At 44.4% G+C, this 17,996-nt stretch overlaps 1 protein-coding gene across 1 annotated transcript in view; it reads left to right on the top strand.

Moving 5' to 3' along the window:
• Positions 1 to 17,996, top strand: part of ARHGEF18 (Rho/Rac guanine nucleotide exchange factor 18) — a 46,112-nt gene that overhangs the window by 11,754 nt on the left and 16,362 nt on the right. The window contains 7 exon segments of the mRNA XM_031064044.1: positions 11,642 to 11,709; positions 13,234 to 13,297; positions 16,169 to 16,313; positions 17,052 to 17,164; positions 17,324 to 17,464; positions 17,925 to 17,993; position 17,996. The exon segment at position 17,996 is cut by the window's right edge and continues 166 nt beyond it. Of these exon segments, the coding sequence (XP_030919904.1) occupies positions 11,642 to 11,709; positions 13,234 to 13,297; positions 16,169 to 16,313; positions 17,052 to 17,164; positions 17,324 to 17,464; positions 17,925 to 17,993; position 17,996 (601 nt within the window).

Raw genomic sequence — 17,996 nt, 5'->3', positions numbered from 1 at the left:
GAAAGGATTGCTCTCTTTCTCCACCCTGTACCCTCAAGCAATGCTTGCTCTCTCAGAGGCTCTTAAGGTCAGTAAAACCTTTCTGGGGCATAAAGGGACTGAATGCCCTCGGACGTGTGGTGAGAAATATATTTTCCCTTCAGAGCAGCTGGAGGGAAACTGAAAAGGGGCACAGAGCTGGCTATAAGTGAATATTTTTCAGGCATCACAGCAAAAAGTAGGAAGCAGGGAGCTGAATAAGAATTTTGTGGATATTTAGAGAGAACATAAATTTAATGGGAGGAGGCAGAGTTGTGCCTTGTCATTCCTGTGTGAGGAACCTCCCAGCCAGAGGCTCTGTTTGCAGTCCTGCATGCTGCTTTACAAAAATACCTTCACCTGGGAATATACAGACAGCCCTTGATACCCATGAGCATGGAGCCATGCTCTGTATGGTCTTGGGAACTCCGAGGGCATTTAGTGTGAGTGATTCTCCTCTGGACAACCCTATGGAGATCTGTGACCTGGAGTTGGAGCTAGCTGTTGAAATGAGAGTGTGGCTCAGCATGGCTTGTCCATCATAAATACACAGGGACTGTACATGAGTTATGGCAACTTTCACCTTGTTTTCCAGCCCTTCCATAAAGAATCTGTGTTCTGTCTTGTGAATGTTCAGGAGAAAAACTCTGAGGTGGCAGAAGCACTGGTTTGTGTTTGGGCCTCTGTGACATTTCCTTTGGCTCTTGGCTGCCCGGGCTAACGGGAGAGCAGCACAGCTTGTTTTGTAATGTTCCCTTTGCAGTGGCTTGAACTCAGGCTGAACAATCGGGCAAAGTTCTGAGATGTCTGTTAAAACTAATGGCCTGTCTGTGGTGAGAGATGGGCTGGGACTTGTGGTGTGACAGCTGATGGCCTGAGAGTGCCTATATTTGGATGATGCTGAGCTGAAACCTTTGCGAGCTGCTGCTGAGCTGGTAGCTGATATCAGCAGCTCCCGTTACTGCAGCTCGGAGCAGTGTGTGGGCTCCTGACTAGTCCCTGACAGAGCTCTGGGACAGCAAGCTCCGTGGCCACCAGGAAGCCAGAGCAGCAGGCCTACTTTTCAGAAGTGTGAGCAGCTCCATCAGGCTCAGCCTGAGCAGTGGCTGCTGCCAGGGTGTGAGGGCATTGGCAGTGCCTCTTGTTTGCTCCTCGTGGATTCACATTTGACCATCCCCGCGCCTTGGCCCCCGGCCAGCCCTCGGCCCATCGCTGGTCAGGTGCTGCTGTTGCTGTTGTTGTCTCCGTGGTATTTTTAACTGCAGCACCACCACGTGGTCCAAAGCAAAACGGGCTCGTGGAAAACACAGGAAAAGATGGTGCTTACAGCAAGGGATAAGCTGAAGGGGGAGGAAGGATGGGAGAATGATTGCAAGTCTGAGATCTTTTCACTGTCCAGTAGACACAAAAGGTCTGGTGACTTCCATGGCTGTGATGAGCTGGAGGAGTGAGAGCTCTTCCTATTAGAGATACTAACAGTAGGAGGAATTCTGCATTTAAGTCAGAACAAAAAACCATTGTTCTGCTAGAAGCATGTGTGTGAGCTGTGAAGGAAGTGGGCAGCTCGGATAGCCTGGTACATGGTAACTCATTTCTCTCTCCCACTGATTCCTCCCATCTCTCCTCACCCCACGTACACAGAGTCTCCCAGGGGAGAAGAAGGCTGTGCTGTGTGTTGAGAATAGCGATTCAGGAGAGTCTCTCACTGGGTCTCCCAGGGGAGAAGAAGGCTGTGCTGTGTGTTGAGATTCAGGAGAGTCTCTGCAGCTCAAAGATGTACAGTTAGGAGCCTGGTAGGGATGAAAAACATAGTGGAATGATTGCAGTCACAGGGATCTCAACAACAGTGGCCACCCAAATTCTGCTGTTACGTAAACTATGAGCGGTGAGTCCCGAGGTTTATTGTTCTCCTGGAAATGAGAAAGCTCCTCTTGAGCCTTTGCTATCATGGGTGGAGAAGGTTCTGTGCCTAAATTAATCCTCTGTTATAAACACACTTCCAGAGTTTATGCAACAAGAGTTAGACGAGTCCCAGGGAAGCCCTGACAGGAGGAGAGCTCTCCAAGGAGGCTGTGCCATGGAGGAGAGCCAGGGATATGCTGTGGAATACAGATGGAAGGAGGATTGCTTCCCTTGAGCTTGAGCACTGGGGTGGAGGTGGGACTTCTACATCTCTAGTTGAGAATCAATCTCTATTACTTATGGGAAAGACAGAGCCCAGGCCCCCACAGGGATGACAGATTGACCATCCTCTTCCAAGGAAACATAGCTGTGACCAAAGTCTGGCAGGCTTCAGACAAACTCCTCTTCTTTAAGAGAAGGTGCTCAGTTTAATGAATCTTCCTGAACAATACAGGCTGTGCTAGACTGTCCACCTGTCCTAGGCTGACCCTTGCTGGCTGCTTCAGTGCACTGGCTGATCTCTAACTGGTTGCTGTAACAACTGGTGTCCAGGATTTATTTAAGACGCATTGTGAAAGAGGTTTGGAAAACCATTTCCTTTCTCACAACGAGAAAGGGAGAGGACACAGATTTCTGCAGTTTGTCAGGCAAACATCCTCCACCCATGGCCAAGGAGAGGCCAGAATAGCTTTTGGTTTAGACCTGAAATTTGGGGTGAAATTCACCTTTCACTCAGCACTTGTGCCTGAAGAGTTTTGCTTTTGGATTCCCAATGCAGTACCAATAAGCTAATAGGTGAAGGATAGTTTTGACTTATGGTAAGAAGGAATTACTTGATTTCCTATCCTGAAATTTCTGTTCACAGCCCACACAGAGTCTTGAGAAATCTGAAAAGCAGCAGACAACCTGGAACTTTTTGCATTTCCGTAGAGAGGCCCAGCTGCCAAAAATCTTCTGTTTTGGGGGAAAAAGGAGGTTTGGCTGCTGTAACATGATGACAGTGATAAATGGACTGGGAGTCCCACTTGGAATAAACTATTACTGACAGGAGTCCAAATAAACAGAGGCAAAACCAGAGCGGCTGTGGGTTAAGGTGGTTCTGAGCCAATGGAGCAGGATCTGAAGCAAATGTGAAAGCGGCTGCAGCGCTGGTTGCAGAGGAAACACTGACTGAGCTGAGTGTCCTGACACAGAGCTGGCTCAGCCAGCTCCAGAGGGCTTAGAAAGGGAAACCAAAGTACATCCTCTTCTCAGTGCTTCTCCTTCTCTGCTTTTCACTTTCTTTTTCTTTCTGGGCAGTAGTATCTTGATCTGCAACTTCTCCAAATGGTGCTCCTTCCATTCCCTGATAAAACCTCAAGATCTTGTACACTCGGGCTGACAAATGCATAAGGACAGTAATCAATCTGAGACACATTCAGCAAGAAATCTTTTGCTCTTACAGAATTACACAGGATTAGACAGCTGGTACCCTTCTCTTTGCAATCCAAACCTTAGCTCTAAGCTACAGAGTCTTGGAGCTGGCTGCTGTGCCAGATTTTGCACTGATTTTGTGGCGATGCCCTGAGGCTGCACAAGCACAGCACGTTCTCTCCATGACAGCTGCAGTTGGGCAATCTGCAATGCTTTACTTTTATATTACAGCAAAGCACGAAGTTTGAAGTGCCCAAGGATTAATCAGTCACCAAGTGACAGCCAGCTGTTTACTCCCAAACTGCTTTGTGTAATGATAATTTCTCTGTAGTGGTGACAGGCCCCAATAAACAACTGGGACTGCAGTGTACTCAGTCCTGTAGAGAAGCAGCACAAAAGGGAACATTTTGGGAAAGCTTGCAACTATGAGATGAAGATAAAAATAAAATCGATTAAACAGGTGGCAGAGAAACTAGAGATCACATTGGCCCCATGGCAGGATTTCATCACATCTCCAGCCCAAAAAGTGGCAGGTTCTTTCAAAGCAGTATGGGGAAAGCTGCAGGGTGGATTTTGGGAGGGAAGTTTGTTTTATAATCGTGTATATTGTGTTTTCAAGCTCAACAGGCAAGTAGGATATGTGTGATTTAAAACTTTTGATCAGTATTGTAAATCCTCAGAGTGAAACTGGGAGGGGAGGTTGGGTGGTGAGCTCTTCCCAGTTTTCCTGCCTGCACTGAGTATTCCAGCAGCCCCATGCTAGTACATCAAACCTTATTGGTGTCAGGGAAAAGGTGTTTTTTCCAGCAAGCAGTTTGGTTCTATGAGTCAGTGCATGGATCTCCTGCTAGGGAAGATAATTCCCCTTTCCTCTTGTCATTTGTCTGTGCAGGGGTCACTGACAAAGGCCTGGGCAGGCACTGGCTGTTGAGAGGCAGATAGGAAAGCCAGCACCTGCCAACCCTCCGGGCACTGCAGCCTTGCCTTGGCAGGGTGTTCATAAACACTCCAGCATGTTGGGATGGCAAATCCCACCGGGCTTTTAATAACAAATTATGTATTTCAAGTTGCAGGCAATGTGCAAAAACATATGAAGTGCCATGCTGATGGTGTCACTGGGGTGCCACATCCCATCCATTAGGGGCCTCCTTAATCTGGGAGGAACCCTGTGCCCTCCCTGAGGGGAAAGTGTGGGCTAATGGTGGTGGCCATGTGCCCTCCCTGAGGGGAAAACGTGGGTTGGAGGGAGGCATGTGTCTTCCCTCAGAGAAGTCATGCGTTCTGGGCAGCCATGAGGGGAAAGTGCAGGCTGAGGATGCTCATGGTGTCCCTGAGTGGGACATGCAGGTTGGGGGCCCTGTGCCCTTCCTGAGGGAAAGTGCAGGCTATGGATGGCCATGCCCTGCAGGAGGAAGGAGCAGGCAATGGATGGTTGTGTGCCCTTCCTGAGGATGAAGAACAGGCTGAGGATGGTCATGCTCTCTGTGAGGGAGATGTGTGTTGGGGGTCCTGTGCCCTCCCTGCAGGAGAAAGGAGCAGGCTATGGGTGGCCATGTGCCCTCCCTGAGGAAAGTGTGGGTCAGGGCTGTTTCTGCTCTCCCCGAGGGAAGGAGCAGGCTAAGGGTGGCCGTGTGCTCTCCCTGGGGAGCAGGCACGGGGTGCGGGTGCTCACGGTGTCCCTGAGGGGAAAACACGGATGTCTGTGTGCCCTCCTTGAGAGACCTTGTGGGCTAAGGATGCTCATGCCCTCCCTGAGGGGTAAGAGTGGGATATAGATGGCCAGTGCCATCCTTGAGGGAAAGTTCAGGGTTAAGCGTGTCCGTGTGCCCTCCCTGAGAGGAAAACACGAACTGAGGGTGTCCGTGTGCCCTCCCTGAGAGGAAAACACGAACTGAGGGTGTCCGTGTGCCCTCCCTGAGAGGAAAACACGAATTGAGGGTGTCCGTGTGCCCTCCCTGAGAGGAAAACACGAATTGAGGGTGTCCCGTGTGCCCTCCCGGAGAGGAAAACACGGGTTCAGGGTGTCCGTGTGCCCTCCCTGAGAGGAAAACACGAATTGAGGGTGTCCCGTGTGCCCTCCCGGAGAGGAAAACACGGGCTAATGGTGTCTGTGTGCCCTCCCTGAGAGGAAAACACGGGTTCAGGGTGTCCGTGTGCCCTCCCTTAGAGGAAAACACGAACTGAGGGTGTCCATGTGCCCACCCTGAGAGGAAAACACGGGTTCAGGGTGTCCGTGTGCCCTCTCTAAGAGGAAAACACGGGCTAATGGTGTCTGTGTGCCCTCCCTGAGAGGAACGTGCGGGCTGCGGGTGCTCTCCCTGAGGGGACAGCGCAGTCTAATAGTGTCCGTGTGCTCTCCCTGAGGGGAAGGCACGGTCCCAGGCTGTCGCTGCGCCGTCCCCGAGGGGCCGGGACCCTGCCCGGCCGTGCCGCGGCGCGCAGGCGCACCTTCATTCCCATTTTTCCTTCCGGGACACGGGGGCGTTTCCTGTTGCTGTGGCGGCGGCTCCCTCTCCGGGGCCGCGGCGCGGGGACCGCCCGGCCCCGGTCCCTGTGCGGGCAGGGGGGCTCAGAGGGCTCCAAGGGGTCCCGGCGTTTGGCCGGGGCAGCGGCTTGATCTCTGCTTTGCCCCAGTCCCGCAGATTTACAGCAGTCCCGACCTGTGCAGCTCAAGGCTTCAGCTGCGGGACAGAACGCAGCTTGAAAGATGCAGTGTTTATAGTAGAAAGCTCTTTCAAGGGCTACGGAAGGAGTGCAAAATGTTGCTGTGTGCGGTAGGGAGGCGAGCGGCTGTAGCCTGTGTGAAACTCAGGCTCTCTTTATGCCGCAGCTTGAGTCTGAGCATCCTTGTGATCGTTATATCCCGCACCTCGTCCTCTCGGTTATTATACACATTGTGTGTACTGGTGCTGCAGCGGCGAGAAAAGTCTGGGATTTGCGTGAAGAGACCTTAAATGCGTTAGGGGAAGAGTGGTGAAAACTTCAGTTTGTCCACAATTGCGAAGACTGACCCATTTTAAATATTCCGCATCTCGCTCCTTGGGGAGAGGAGCGGGAGATGGTATCAGCTTAGCTTTTGTGTGCTGAAAGGAAACGCCAGCAGGAGCCAGGAGTGGTGATGGATTTTGGAGGAGGAGCAGGGAAACAGGCAGTGATTCGATCAAACAGCTTTCTGAATGTTTCTGGTGCTCTGTTTGGTTTTGCTGCTCTAATAAATAAGCATAATTTCTGAATATTATTTGAAGATTTGGTGTATTACCAAGAGAAAAAAAGGGCTGCTTTTTAGTTGCTTTTCAGTCCTCTGTTAAGAGAGTTTTATGGCAGGCTTATTTAGCCCTTTTTGTTTAATTTTATAAAGGTAATCGTTTCTCTTTGGCACTGTAAAATAAAAGAAACCTGTGAAACATGGCTCTCAGACAGGAGCCATCGGACATTGTGTGTTGTAGTTCCACCTACTGTTTACCTATGAAATATTTTAAATACCTTTTATGATTGTCATAGTTGCTGCTTCAGTTCTGTAGAGTAGACTGGGGGAAGGGTTTAGCGTGAGACAATTGAATTGAGACTCCTCTTTCTTTTAGGATAACATGCACATTTTACTTGGCAATGTTTAAAAACCAGAAGTGTTGGTTGTTTATGTGTTTCTGTGCCTAAAGAAAACCCTGTGGCCACCAGAATTTGCACTGTTGGGAATCACAGAACCCCTCTCTCTGCTTCATCCCACTGATATTTTGACAATAAAACCAGATACAGTGAGCAAGTAATTATAGGTTGTTTTGGAGACAAAGAGGAATGCTCTAACAGAGAGGCTGAAACTTGATAATTTAGTGCTGTTGCTCTCTAGTGTGGACTGTCTCTGTTTCAGAATGTGAAGTATCTCATCTCCCTGTACCCTTCCAGTTTTTGGTTTCTGCCTCTGCGTAATTAGACAAGTGAGAAAACAAGTAAACACCGACCACTGGAGCCACTAGGACAAAGTTAAATCTGCTCCGAGTTCCTCAGGGTACCTGACCTGGATTTACCCAACACAGAAACTTCCTCGTGTTCCACTGAAACTCCTCCTCTTTCCTGAGAAGTTTTATCACAGTCACTCTGCATTTTCTGGAATGCTGTGGTGGTTTGTGTTGTTTCTTGGCCGTCATGTTGTGCATCTCTGTTTATAAATGCAGAGTTTATTATGTTCAGTGTTAATCATTCATATCAGGGCTGTTTCCTCTGTCAGTTCAAGAGGGAGGAGTTCCCCGTGTGGTGTAAGGGTGAGGAAGGAGGGAAGAGATTCTTTTTGATCCCTGAAGTATTGGACAGTTAAAAAGAGGAAAAAAATACTAAAATTGCTAATTTCACAAGGAAGCTATTTTGTCCTTGGCTCTTTTCAGTTGATTGGATTCCATAAGTGGTGAATATCCTTGAACTCCTTGTATCATTAGAAGCACTGTTAAAGTCTGTCCCTGTTTGAACTTAGCTGCTTTAAAGTGGTTTGGTTTTAATCTGTCATTTAAAAAATAAACAAAAAAAAATCTTTGAGATAAAGAAAGTCAATAGATGAATTTTAGATTAATCACAGCATTTTTGTCTGTGAGTTGTTGTTTGCAAATGGTCTTTTAAGAGTTATTTTATTGGGCAGTACCGTTCCAGACCAAAGGTCAGGGTCATAGTGCTCATAATGTCTGGTGACTCATAGATTTGCCCTGGAATCCAATTCTGGAAGACATTTATAGGACATTGGCAGTGTCTGATCCCCTGGAAGGTATTCCAGCTGGGGGAAAAAATGTCTTTGCCTGCCCCTTTCCAGCCAGGTTTGTTACCCTGTCCTGCTGTGAATAGGGTGATGCTTTTGGGTGTTGTAATGGCCAATAAAATGCTCCTAGGCTGTAAATTACTTTCTGTGAGCCATTGAGAAAACATCTCATTAATAAGGGAAATGTTTTTTATTATACCAGATTATAAATTCATTACCCTCAGCCATGAACAGGATCTTTTCTGATGTTTATGACCCTTTTGGTCTTAAATATTTATTTTCTGGTTGGTCCTTGCTTTAGTCACTCATTAGGTCATCTTTGGCACAGGCCCCTGCAAAATGCTTCGAGTGACAGTCGTGTAGTAAGCAGATCTGGGATATTGGGAATCCCAAAATTCTCAGCCTCAATTCCAAACCTGCTGATTAAAGCCCAGGAACAAACCTGGTGGGTTTGCTGAGTTTCCTGCTGTGTGCTTCAGGTGCTTTGGTACCCTCAGCTGTAGCAGTGGTGCTCCTGTCCCCATCCAGTCAAGGTGACCCAAATCCTTGGGCCCTCTCAGTGTGTTGGCACTTTGGTGTTGGCAGCACTGGCCAGAGCTGCAGCCCTTCTGCACAGTCTGTCTCAAGATGAAATCCTTTGGAGGGGCTGTTTTTCTTTGCCAAATTAATCTTCTTGCTTTTCTGTGAGTGATTGGAGGGAGGAGAAGGCAAGGAGGAGCCTGGCAGCAGTCCTCTGAGTTTTTATCTCTGCCTTTCTCAGGAAAAGAGAAGATATTCCTGAGAAGATATTCTCAGGAATATTTTCTGCTGTGCCTCTGCAGTTTGGGAAGAGCTTGCTCACAGAACTGTCCTTTGTTCTTTTTCTTTTTCTTTTTTTTTTTTTGGACCTTCCCAAATTCTTGATCTGAATAAGACCAAATTCTACTGACGGTAAATGCAAAAATAATTTTTTTGTCAGTTTGAGTTTACTGATGCTGCTCTACTCTGGATGACTGGAAAAGATAGAAATCTGCTATTTCTATACACCTGTTAGAGATCTGTTATTTCTCTACACCTGTAAACAACCCTTCATGTGTATTTTTGCTCTTACCTCCATGTGTGCAGGTTCCTGTCCCTTCTTTGCTGTCCCTCATGTCCCTCATTCTTCTCATTGCTGTTTTTTTCACCCCTGCAGTTCTCTGATACCATTTTCAGAGAGGCTTAATAAGAATGCAAAGTAACAATCATGAATGCAAAGTAATAATAATAAATGCAGAAATCTTACATGCATTAAAAGGAAACCACAGCCACTGGTATTCAGAAGCTCCTTCTCATCCTGAATTAGAGTGGCCTCCCTTCAGCACTGCAGAAATGTTGAATAGAGGAAGCTGGAGCATGCTTTAGAAAATGAAGTATGCTTATAAAACAGTCTTCTGGCAGGTTTCAGATTTCTCTTATGTGGGCAAAAATAATGCCACTTTGAAATCATTAAATAAATGCAATTCAAATAGTCTCAAGGAGAATCAGGTCCTTGGATTCAGCTCCAGTTTCCTGCAGCTTTTCTGTAGCATTTTCCTGTTTTCTAGTATGTTCTCCACTGTTGTGTAAAGAACCTTTCAGCAGTGGAGGGAAGTCATACACAGCACTATTAGATATGTCAGCTGATTAAGTGAAAAATGCCTACTGAGAGTGCCACAAGCTGTTATCTTTACCAGAGCAAGGGCATGATTTTAAAATTGAAATATGTTTTTAAGTGAGATCCCTGTTACAGTTACCTTAACAAGGAACCCAAGCTTTTCGAGTGGAATTGGTCCTACTAATCATTGATAGGAAAGGAATTACTGAATGTAATCACTGAAAATGGGTAAATGTTAGGGAATATAAATGTCTAGTTGAAATTTGATTTTTCTAGATGATTATATTACAAATTCTAGATGAGTTTTGTGGATTTCAGGACTGTGTGGGAAGGCAGTGGCTGTAGGAACCTGGGGCATCCATGGGGCTGCCTGTTCTGCCCTGAAGGGAACCCATCTGTGAGCAGCACTTGAAGCCAACCCAGCCTGACGTCATGGAGAATTTTCTCTATTTCCTTTTGTGTGGTGATTTTTGTCCTACAGTTAGTTTCTTTGTCTCAGGAGAAAAGGGATTTCCATTGTCAACTACTTGTTTGTTGTTGAGGCATGTCTTTTTACAAGCTCTGCGTTCCCTCGTGGTAGGTGGAGGCCTTATCATTGCTGAAATAATGAAAATATTTGTTATTCTCGACACAGTTTTAATAAGTGATAATTTTGATACATTTTTCTCCTGCATTTGAAACTAGATGTGGTGCCTTTTGGTTTGTGGCGTGGGGTGTGGTAGCAGTAGGAATATCCCAAATAAGAGAAGTTGTGGGAGGTGGTAGTTTTTGTGGAGGTTTTTTTTTGTGTGTGTGGCAGGCACTTGGGAGCAGAACTCTGCACTTCATTTCCCACACTTGGGGAAGTTGTATAACATGTGAGCATCTTGCAGGTCTGTGTACTCAGTCTTGTGTTTATATCTTTATTAATTTATTTGTGTTTAAAGCCAAGTAGGTATTTTGGTCCTGTTCTCTGGCTTTTGCTGAAATCATGGAAAGCACAAGTGAGCATCTCTCTAGGTTAGCTGGGAGCCTTAAAGCAGATCCCCAGTCCTGGTGCCAGGCAGGGGTGGTTGTGAAGGGACCTTAAATTGTTTTTCCTCTGTGCTTTAAACATAAACTGGCTTTTCTCTAGCAGATATGGTGTTCATCTTTTCAGTTTTGTTCTATTTCTCTTTTAAAGAGAGAACACCATGTGTCTGGAAAAGGCAAATCTGGAAAAGGCAAATCCTGGTGTCCTTTATTGAGTTGTTGGTGTCCTGCTTTGCTTTTGATGAGGGCTTGTTTTATAGATGGACAGAAACGCTGCAGAAAATATTTGGCACTATCAGTTTCCCTTCCTGTTTTCTCAATAAGTAGTTATCAGGAGGAAAAAAAAAAGGAGATTGGATTTTATTATACTAGTAATAGTTTTATGGCTTTTGGGTGAGAGGGCTGCTTTGGTTCCTGTATCTGGGAACAATTCCTTTGTGCAGCTGGAAGGGTGATAGTGCTGTGGTGCTGGTAATGCTCTGATGATTCTGGAGGATGTTTTGATCTTTAATTTACTGTAGTTACTGCAGCTCCCAGCAACAGTCTGTGCAGAAGGGCAGCTATTCCTGTGGAGCCAAAGAATTGCTGCCCCCTTGATTGGAATCAGTTCTGGATGGAGAGACATGGAAATGGGCTTGCAAAGATGAGGAGAGCTGTGCTCCACTGAGTGGAGGTGGGGCAGAAAACTGCTCCTGCATTCCAGAGTAGCTCTTGGTTCTTGTACGTGTGACTTGCACTCAGTGGTGCAGTCTTACTGAAAAAACTCGAGGGTTTGGTATAAAATCAAGAGCAGAACATGCACAGCAGGGATGCTTGCCACAACACCTGAGCTTACTCTGCACCTCTTCCAAAATTAAGATCTTTTGTGTGCCATTATTCCTTTCCCTAGACAGGAAAGAAGAATAATTAAGACTTTTTTTTGTGTGTGTGTGTGTGCATTGCAGATTGTGCAGTGAATGTCCACAAGAACTGCAAGAGTTTGCTGACTGAATGCAGCAGCATCAGACCCAAGGTGGGCTTTAACATTTGTTCTTTTGTAATAACAAGGCTTGACATGATAAGTTTAATTTATGTCAGTGGTTTAATTTCCATCAGTACAGGATCTTGCCCTACATCTTTGAGGCATTGAGTAGTCATTAACTTGTTATTATAGTCATTAATGATAGTGTGTGGAGGGAAATTGAAGTGAAACATTTTACTGCTATACTATGAATTCCTTAGCCTGTGTCCCAGAACTGTGACTAACCGTAAGAGTGCTCAAACTTTTTGGGGAATATAATTGAATTATATGGTACCTTTAAATGTTGTGCCATCTCAAAACTGATGGAAGAGCATGAGGGGTGGAGGGGAATTTGGTTGTAACAGTTGCATTTTATTTCTAAGCTGGAAAATGCAGAATAAGTGATTTCATTTGGGAACTGTGTTGAACTTGGTCTTGCTATGCTGTTTATTTTTTGCTCTCTGTCACCATGGTGCCTGTGATTGCATGTAAGGTCAAGGTTGTTTCACATAGATGTCTATCTGTTGGATTTTTTGTTCTGGTATTGGTTTTGAAAATCATTTCCTCCTCCTTATAACTAATAATACTTGAGGGAGTTTTAGTTTGTTTTAACCTGCAAGTGCTGATGATTTCAGAGACTGATAGCAGATTAGGGAGTACTGTGAGGGGGGAAAAGAGAGAGCAGAGCAGCTCAGACCTGAGCAATTAGAGGTTAGAGGAAGTGTGTTCAGCCATTGGTGATATAGAATGTAACTCTTCTGAGGGCAGAAATGTTCTTGTGGGGGTTTGGCTATACAATTTTAAGCATCTCAGGGCATTGTGAATTTTCCTTTTAAACTAAAAACTTCACTTGCTCTGATGCTTTCATTTCCACTCTTCACCAGCACCCAAAACTTCATGCTTGAATCAGCCCTGACAAACCACTCCTGAAGAGAGCAGAGAGGGAGTGGTGGCACAAAATGGGGTGAAGAATTCAGTCAGAAATGGGAACCCCAAAGGGAAGCTCCCCAAAAGCCGTTTGTTACAGCCCGTATTATTTATGTATTTAATTTCTTTGCATCTTTGATAACTTGTATCTCAATGGTTTTTAATATCCTAGTGTTGCAAGAAGGACAAAGTTTAGCAAAGATTACCAAAGATGCAATTTGAGATGGACAGTCTGGATTTTGGTTAAAAGTGGCTGGATTAGTTTAGTCAGTATTGCTAGAAACTAAACTACAGCAAAGTGAAGGCTGTCAGCATGAAGGGGTTGCTTTCATCTCATAAATTAATTATCATAGCTTTAATTCAGCTGTAGTTTCAGTTTTGGTTCTATTTCATCCTGATTTATACTTTGTGGAATTTAATACAAAGTGTAATGTCTCTATGTCATTCGTCTGACACATGAAAAAATCAAAGCTGTTGTTTTGTTAACTCTTTTATATTCTCAGTGAACATCTTCACTTACAGTTAATGCTATGGGATGGGTAAAATCTGATTCATTTTGGACTGAAAGTTTGGTCTGGATGTGTAAGAATATTGTATTTTTTCCTATAGCAGAAAGATTTGCAGCACAGACCTTCTGGATCTCCACAAAGTTCGCCCCAGTGCATTTCCCCAGGTTTGTACTAAAGAATGATTTCTGTGCTCAAGGCTTATCTGTTCAATTGCATTTTTTTTCTTTAATATGTTTTAAAAGCTATACACGGTGTGTTATTGAAGTATAGAGAAGGTCTCTTTTAATAAGATGGTTTCATTTTTTTTTCTATTGGGAATGGCTTAGAGGCTCTAGCAATCTCCTGTGTGTTTTTATCTTTTTATCTTTTTATTTTTCTTTATACCTTCTTGCTGTGTAACCTCAAAATATCATGGTGAAAAGGGATCAATAAGCTCGTTTTTCATTGATTGTCTATTCTCTGGCCTCTGAAAAGACTAGAACTGTGAACTTTGTTTTACATCAGATTTTCATAATTGTCTATTTAAAACTTGCCTGCAGCTAGTGGTTGCTAGAAATCTCTAAGACAAGCTAGCACTAATGGTCTAAACATAAATCTTTGTTGAAACAAAATGAGGAAAAAAGATCTGGGAGGAAAAAAAAAAGAAGAAAGAGCATCTGTGCAGCATAGGCTTTGAAATATCTTTTTGCTCCTGGAAAAAGACCATCCCAGTCACAGGTGTATTAAATGGCATTTTAATTTTACAAGATGTTACAAGGTCTGCATTAACAGAGCAGGTGAGTGTCAAACACAGCAGACCTGGATGTCTGAGCATCACTCTGGGTGTTTTCAGGTACCATTTGCATTGCAAGGTGTCCTCTTCATTAAATGACTCTTCCCAAGAGGCAGCACAGGGGATAATTGTTATAAGGAGATAAGTGGCTGCTTGCATTACCCAGAATGGGTCTGTGCATTTAGGAGAAAGTGCAGAGACTAAAATAAGCAGCAAGGGCTGATGAAAATGAGAGAAGTTGTCTGTAGGGCTGGTGTGTGTGAGGGGAGCAGCGATCGATGTGGGCACAGCAGTGTGCAGACAGTGCTAATTGAACTCAGAAAATGGCTTGTGGGCCGTGCAGGCTCTGCTAGGCAGCCAGTACTCATTTTCCTTAGACAAAAGCAGGAGCTGGAAATTAAAGGAACAGCTAATAGCCTGGGCATTGTCTGTTGTTAGCCACAGCATAACCGTGCAGACTGCAGTGCCCAGCAAAAAACCCCAAAGATATTGTCTCAATGTAAAAGAAAAATTAATTTTTAGAGAGGTATAAACTGTGTTGTGTGTTCCCATCCCCGTCCCCTTGTTTTGCCTCTGGAGATTTTTAGGGCTGGCCTATCCTTGTGTAACAGAACTTTATGTTCCTGACTTGAGGAGCACAGAAAGAGAACGTGATGGCCAATAATTTCAATACTTCCCCAAATGGAAACACAGGGACATTGGTTATTAAGCCTTTGTTTAAGAACTCTGACTGGGCAAATCTTTCAGATATTTAATTAATCTCCTTTTGGGGCTTGGAGAGGGTGGAAAGGACTCAGTTTACCCAGTTTGTTGTAGACTGACAAAATACTGTGTGTGTAGCCAGGAGGTTTCAAACCCAAACTGGTTTTGGGAAAAGTATTTCCAGCAGGAAAAGATGTGGTGATATAATTTCTATGAAATGTCATTGATGAGACCTCCCCTGCAGCCTCAAAACAATTCCTCTGTCAATGAAGATTAAATGAGAAAGAAGCAGGTATAGAGCAGGGATATGAAAAAATGTGGAAAAACCTGTTTCATGACAAGAACCACAAATACCTTGATTTATCTGTGCTTCACTGAGAAGGCAGAAGTGAGAGAGAGAATTCTTAGTGAAGGTACACTAAGGAGGGCAGGCTGAAAAAGGGGAGCTTTTAGGGCTGTGTACATGAATGTTTTTGCTAGAAAAGTGATACATAATCCTTATCTGGGAACTGGAGACCCCTTGAACTGCTACAGCAGCAGCCCCTGGTCCTGGAGCAGCCTCCTGGGACTGGGAGAGGAGCTGGCTCTGTCCCTGCAGTGATGGAGCCCAAGATCTGTGAGATCCCACTCCCATATCCTTAAAAGCTCTCTGAAAAAGGGCAGCCACAGACCTTGTCAGGGATCAATTCTAAAGATTGTCTGGCTGAGTCTTCATCTTTGACTCCCCTGAAGTTCCTTTCTTAAAAGGATGTATTTTGTCTCCCGTTCCTTATCATTTATTACAGACATTAGTACTAAATAATTGTATCCATTTTTTATAAGTCTATTACAGGCTCCCACATATTGTGTAATAGTGATTAAAGTTTCAAATGTCTTTCCAGTTCACAGTCTGTCTAGATTTAAAAAGCATTAAAAAGCTGCAGTATTAAAATTAAATTTAGCTCAGGTATCTATTATGTGCAGTGTGTGTGCATGCAGATATAAATTGCTGTGAGCATTAAGCATTGCAAAGAACTTGTGGGTTTTTTTCTGTGATCTCTGATTTTTCTTGTTTGCCATGAAATGTTCTGTGCCCTTATACGGTGGGGTGTGAATAATTGTGTGTAGGTTCTGGTGTTTTACTAAAGGAGAAGATACTTTGCAATTTCCACACTAAATGGGCACAGTAGGGACCAATTTCCTGCACTTCAGACCTGCTGATTTAGCCAATACAGTAAGTTAAGTGGCAGCTTTACATTTCTAGAAGGATCACAGGTAGTATAAAAACAGAGCATCTCTGGGGCCACTTTACTGTGCCAGGTCTGAGGGCAGCCAGTGGTGAGCATGGGGAATACAAATTCAAAAAGCAGCGGCAGAAGCAATGCGATTCCAGCTCACCCCGAGCTGTCTTTTTGTGGTTCCTTTTCAAGAAAATGGAATGAGAATGTTTTTTTGGACAACGAGCTCCTGACATCCAAGATCCTGTCAGTTCTCCGGCCGCATTCCGAGCGAGGGCTGAGAGCAGGCGAGCTGCAGTGCACGCCTCATTTTCTGAGCACCAATTCCATTTTTGCCTCTTTAGCCACTTCTCTGAAGGAGCAGCCCCGAAGTCTCCTCCTGGGAGCGGATGGCACCCCAGCACTGTCCCGGAACCTCGGGATGACTATCGCCCAAAGAGGACATTCCCAGCCTTCACTGAACACTGCTGGAGCTGTTAATAAATTTGGGTGAGTAAAATGCTTCTCTTCTAAATCCACTGGCTTCAGATGTCCCCCACCTCCCCAGTGTGAAAAGAAAAATCAGAATTCACATCATGTTTTCAAGCTCAAAGAGTTTTATTGAGCTTTTAATTCTGAAAGTTTTTTCCCTGACCAATGCTTTTTTTTTTTTTTTTGTCTTTAGTCCCTCTGTCCTGTGTTACAAAAGATATTGTGTAAAATAGTGCAGTATTTGAGTGTTTTTCTCCTGGACGTATTTATCTTGAGAACTGCTGTGAAATTCAATGATCTTGTCTGAGTTCAGCTATTCTAGGTTGGGCTGGTGCTGGCTGGTGTAGGAGGCAGCAGTGTTTTAAATTGCTGAATACCTTCATTAAAATAGTAGGCAAACTCAAGGCTATCTGCTGTTTTAAGTAGCTATTTACTTTTGATGTGCCCCAGTTATACTCCCTTCCCAGTGAAAGTGCCCTTTGTACTCTGAACTGGCTGTGGCTTGTCACCAGGTGATGTCCTTGTAAACTGTCATACCAGAAGTTACAAGCTTTGCTCATGCTGCTCTAATTAAACTGCAGTATTTCAGCGTTGGAGTTGCTAAATTAATTTAACTGTTTAAAGAGTGCAGTGATAGCTTTTATTTATTTATTGTAAGATAATTGCACTATAGTTTAGGGAAGATGCTTGTTGAAGAAGTTGGATTTTTTTTTATTTTATTTTAATTGTTCTGGTCTAATTTCTTTGGCCATTTAGGCTAATTTCAGGAGACATGGATGAAGGGGATTCAGGCTTTGTAAAATTTAAGCAGACTTCAGATGACGTTATCTCGCTTGCACCTTCAACAGCAGACTCCATTTTTCTGGAAGGTATGGAATTTCTGTGCTTTTCAGGATTGTTATGCAACTTCTCCCATGGGTTTGAAAGCAGCATTGAGGTGTTTTTCCCCTTGTTGTTACTGATGGTAAACAGGGATATGGTGAGAAACAGTTGAACAATAATTGAAATTGAATGTGCTTTTGGTCTAGATGCATATTCTGTGTCCCTCCGGAGTGAAATAGAAACAGATGCTCATGAGTTTGAGGCAGAGTCTTGGAGTGTTGCAGTGGAACAGCCTTATGCCAAAAGGCAAAGGAAAGACGTTATAAAAAGGCAAGATGTCATTTATGGTAAGAGTATTTGTTATTCTTAAAACTTTTTCTATTTCATAGTGCCACTGTTGTGATACAAAGCAGAAATCATTTCTGTTGGTTCCCATTTTGACTTGTGCTTGAAAACTAAAACTGAGTGAAGGTTTTCGAGTCTGTTACCTGTATCAATGTGTGTAATTCCTTGTGTGAATGCCTTTAAGCATCCCATGGGTTTTGGCAGGGCTCTGTAAGCAGCAAAGCCCAGCTGTACAATTAGGGAACAGCACAACTGCCACTGGGTGATGTCCTTAAATAAGTAGGGTCAGTCACTGCTGGGATGGGACATTAGCAAGGCAAATTTAAGAGCTTCACATGAGTGATGCAAAGACTGTAGTGAAGAAGATGATTGTGACTTTCAGAGCCTGCTCTTCTGTCTCCCTGCTCACTGCACAGCACATAAATGACTTTTGATTTTATTTCTGTATTTCACCTTGCCCAGAACTGATGCAGACTGAAATGCACCACGTTAGGACACTGAAAATAATGCTGAAGGTGTACTCCAGAGCCATGA

This window comes from Geospiza fortis, unplaced genomic scaffold (assembly GCF_000277835.1).
Source record: "Geospiza fortis unplaced genomic scaffold, GeoFor_1.0 scaffold80, whole genome shotgun sequence".
Lineage (NCBI taxonomy): Eukaryota > Metazoa > Chordata > Aves > Passeriformes > Thraupidae > Geospiza > Geospiza fortis.
The sequence above is the reverse complement of the archived record's forward strand: the minus strand, read 5'-3'. Positions and strand labels throughout refer to the sequence as shown.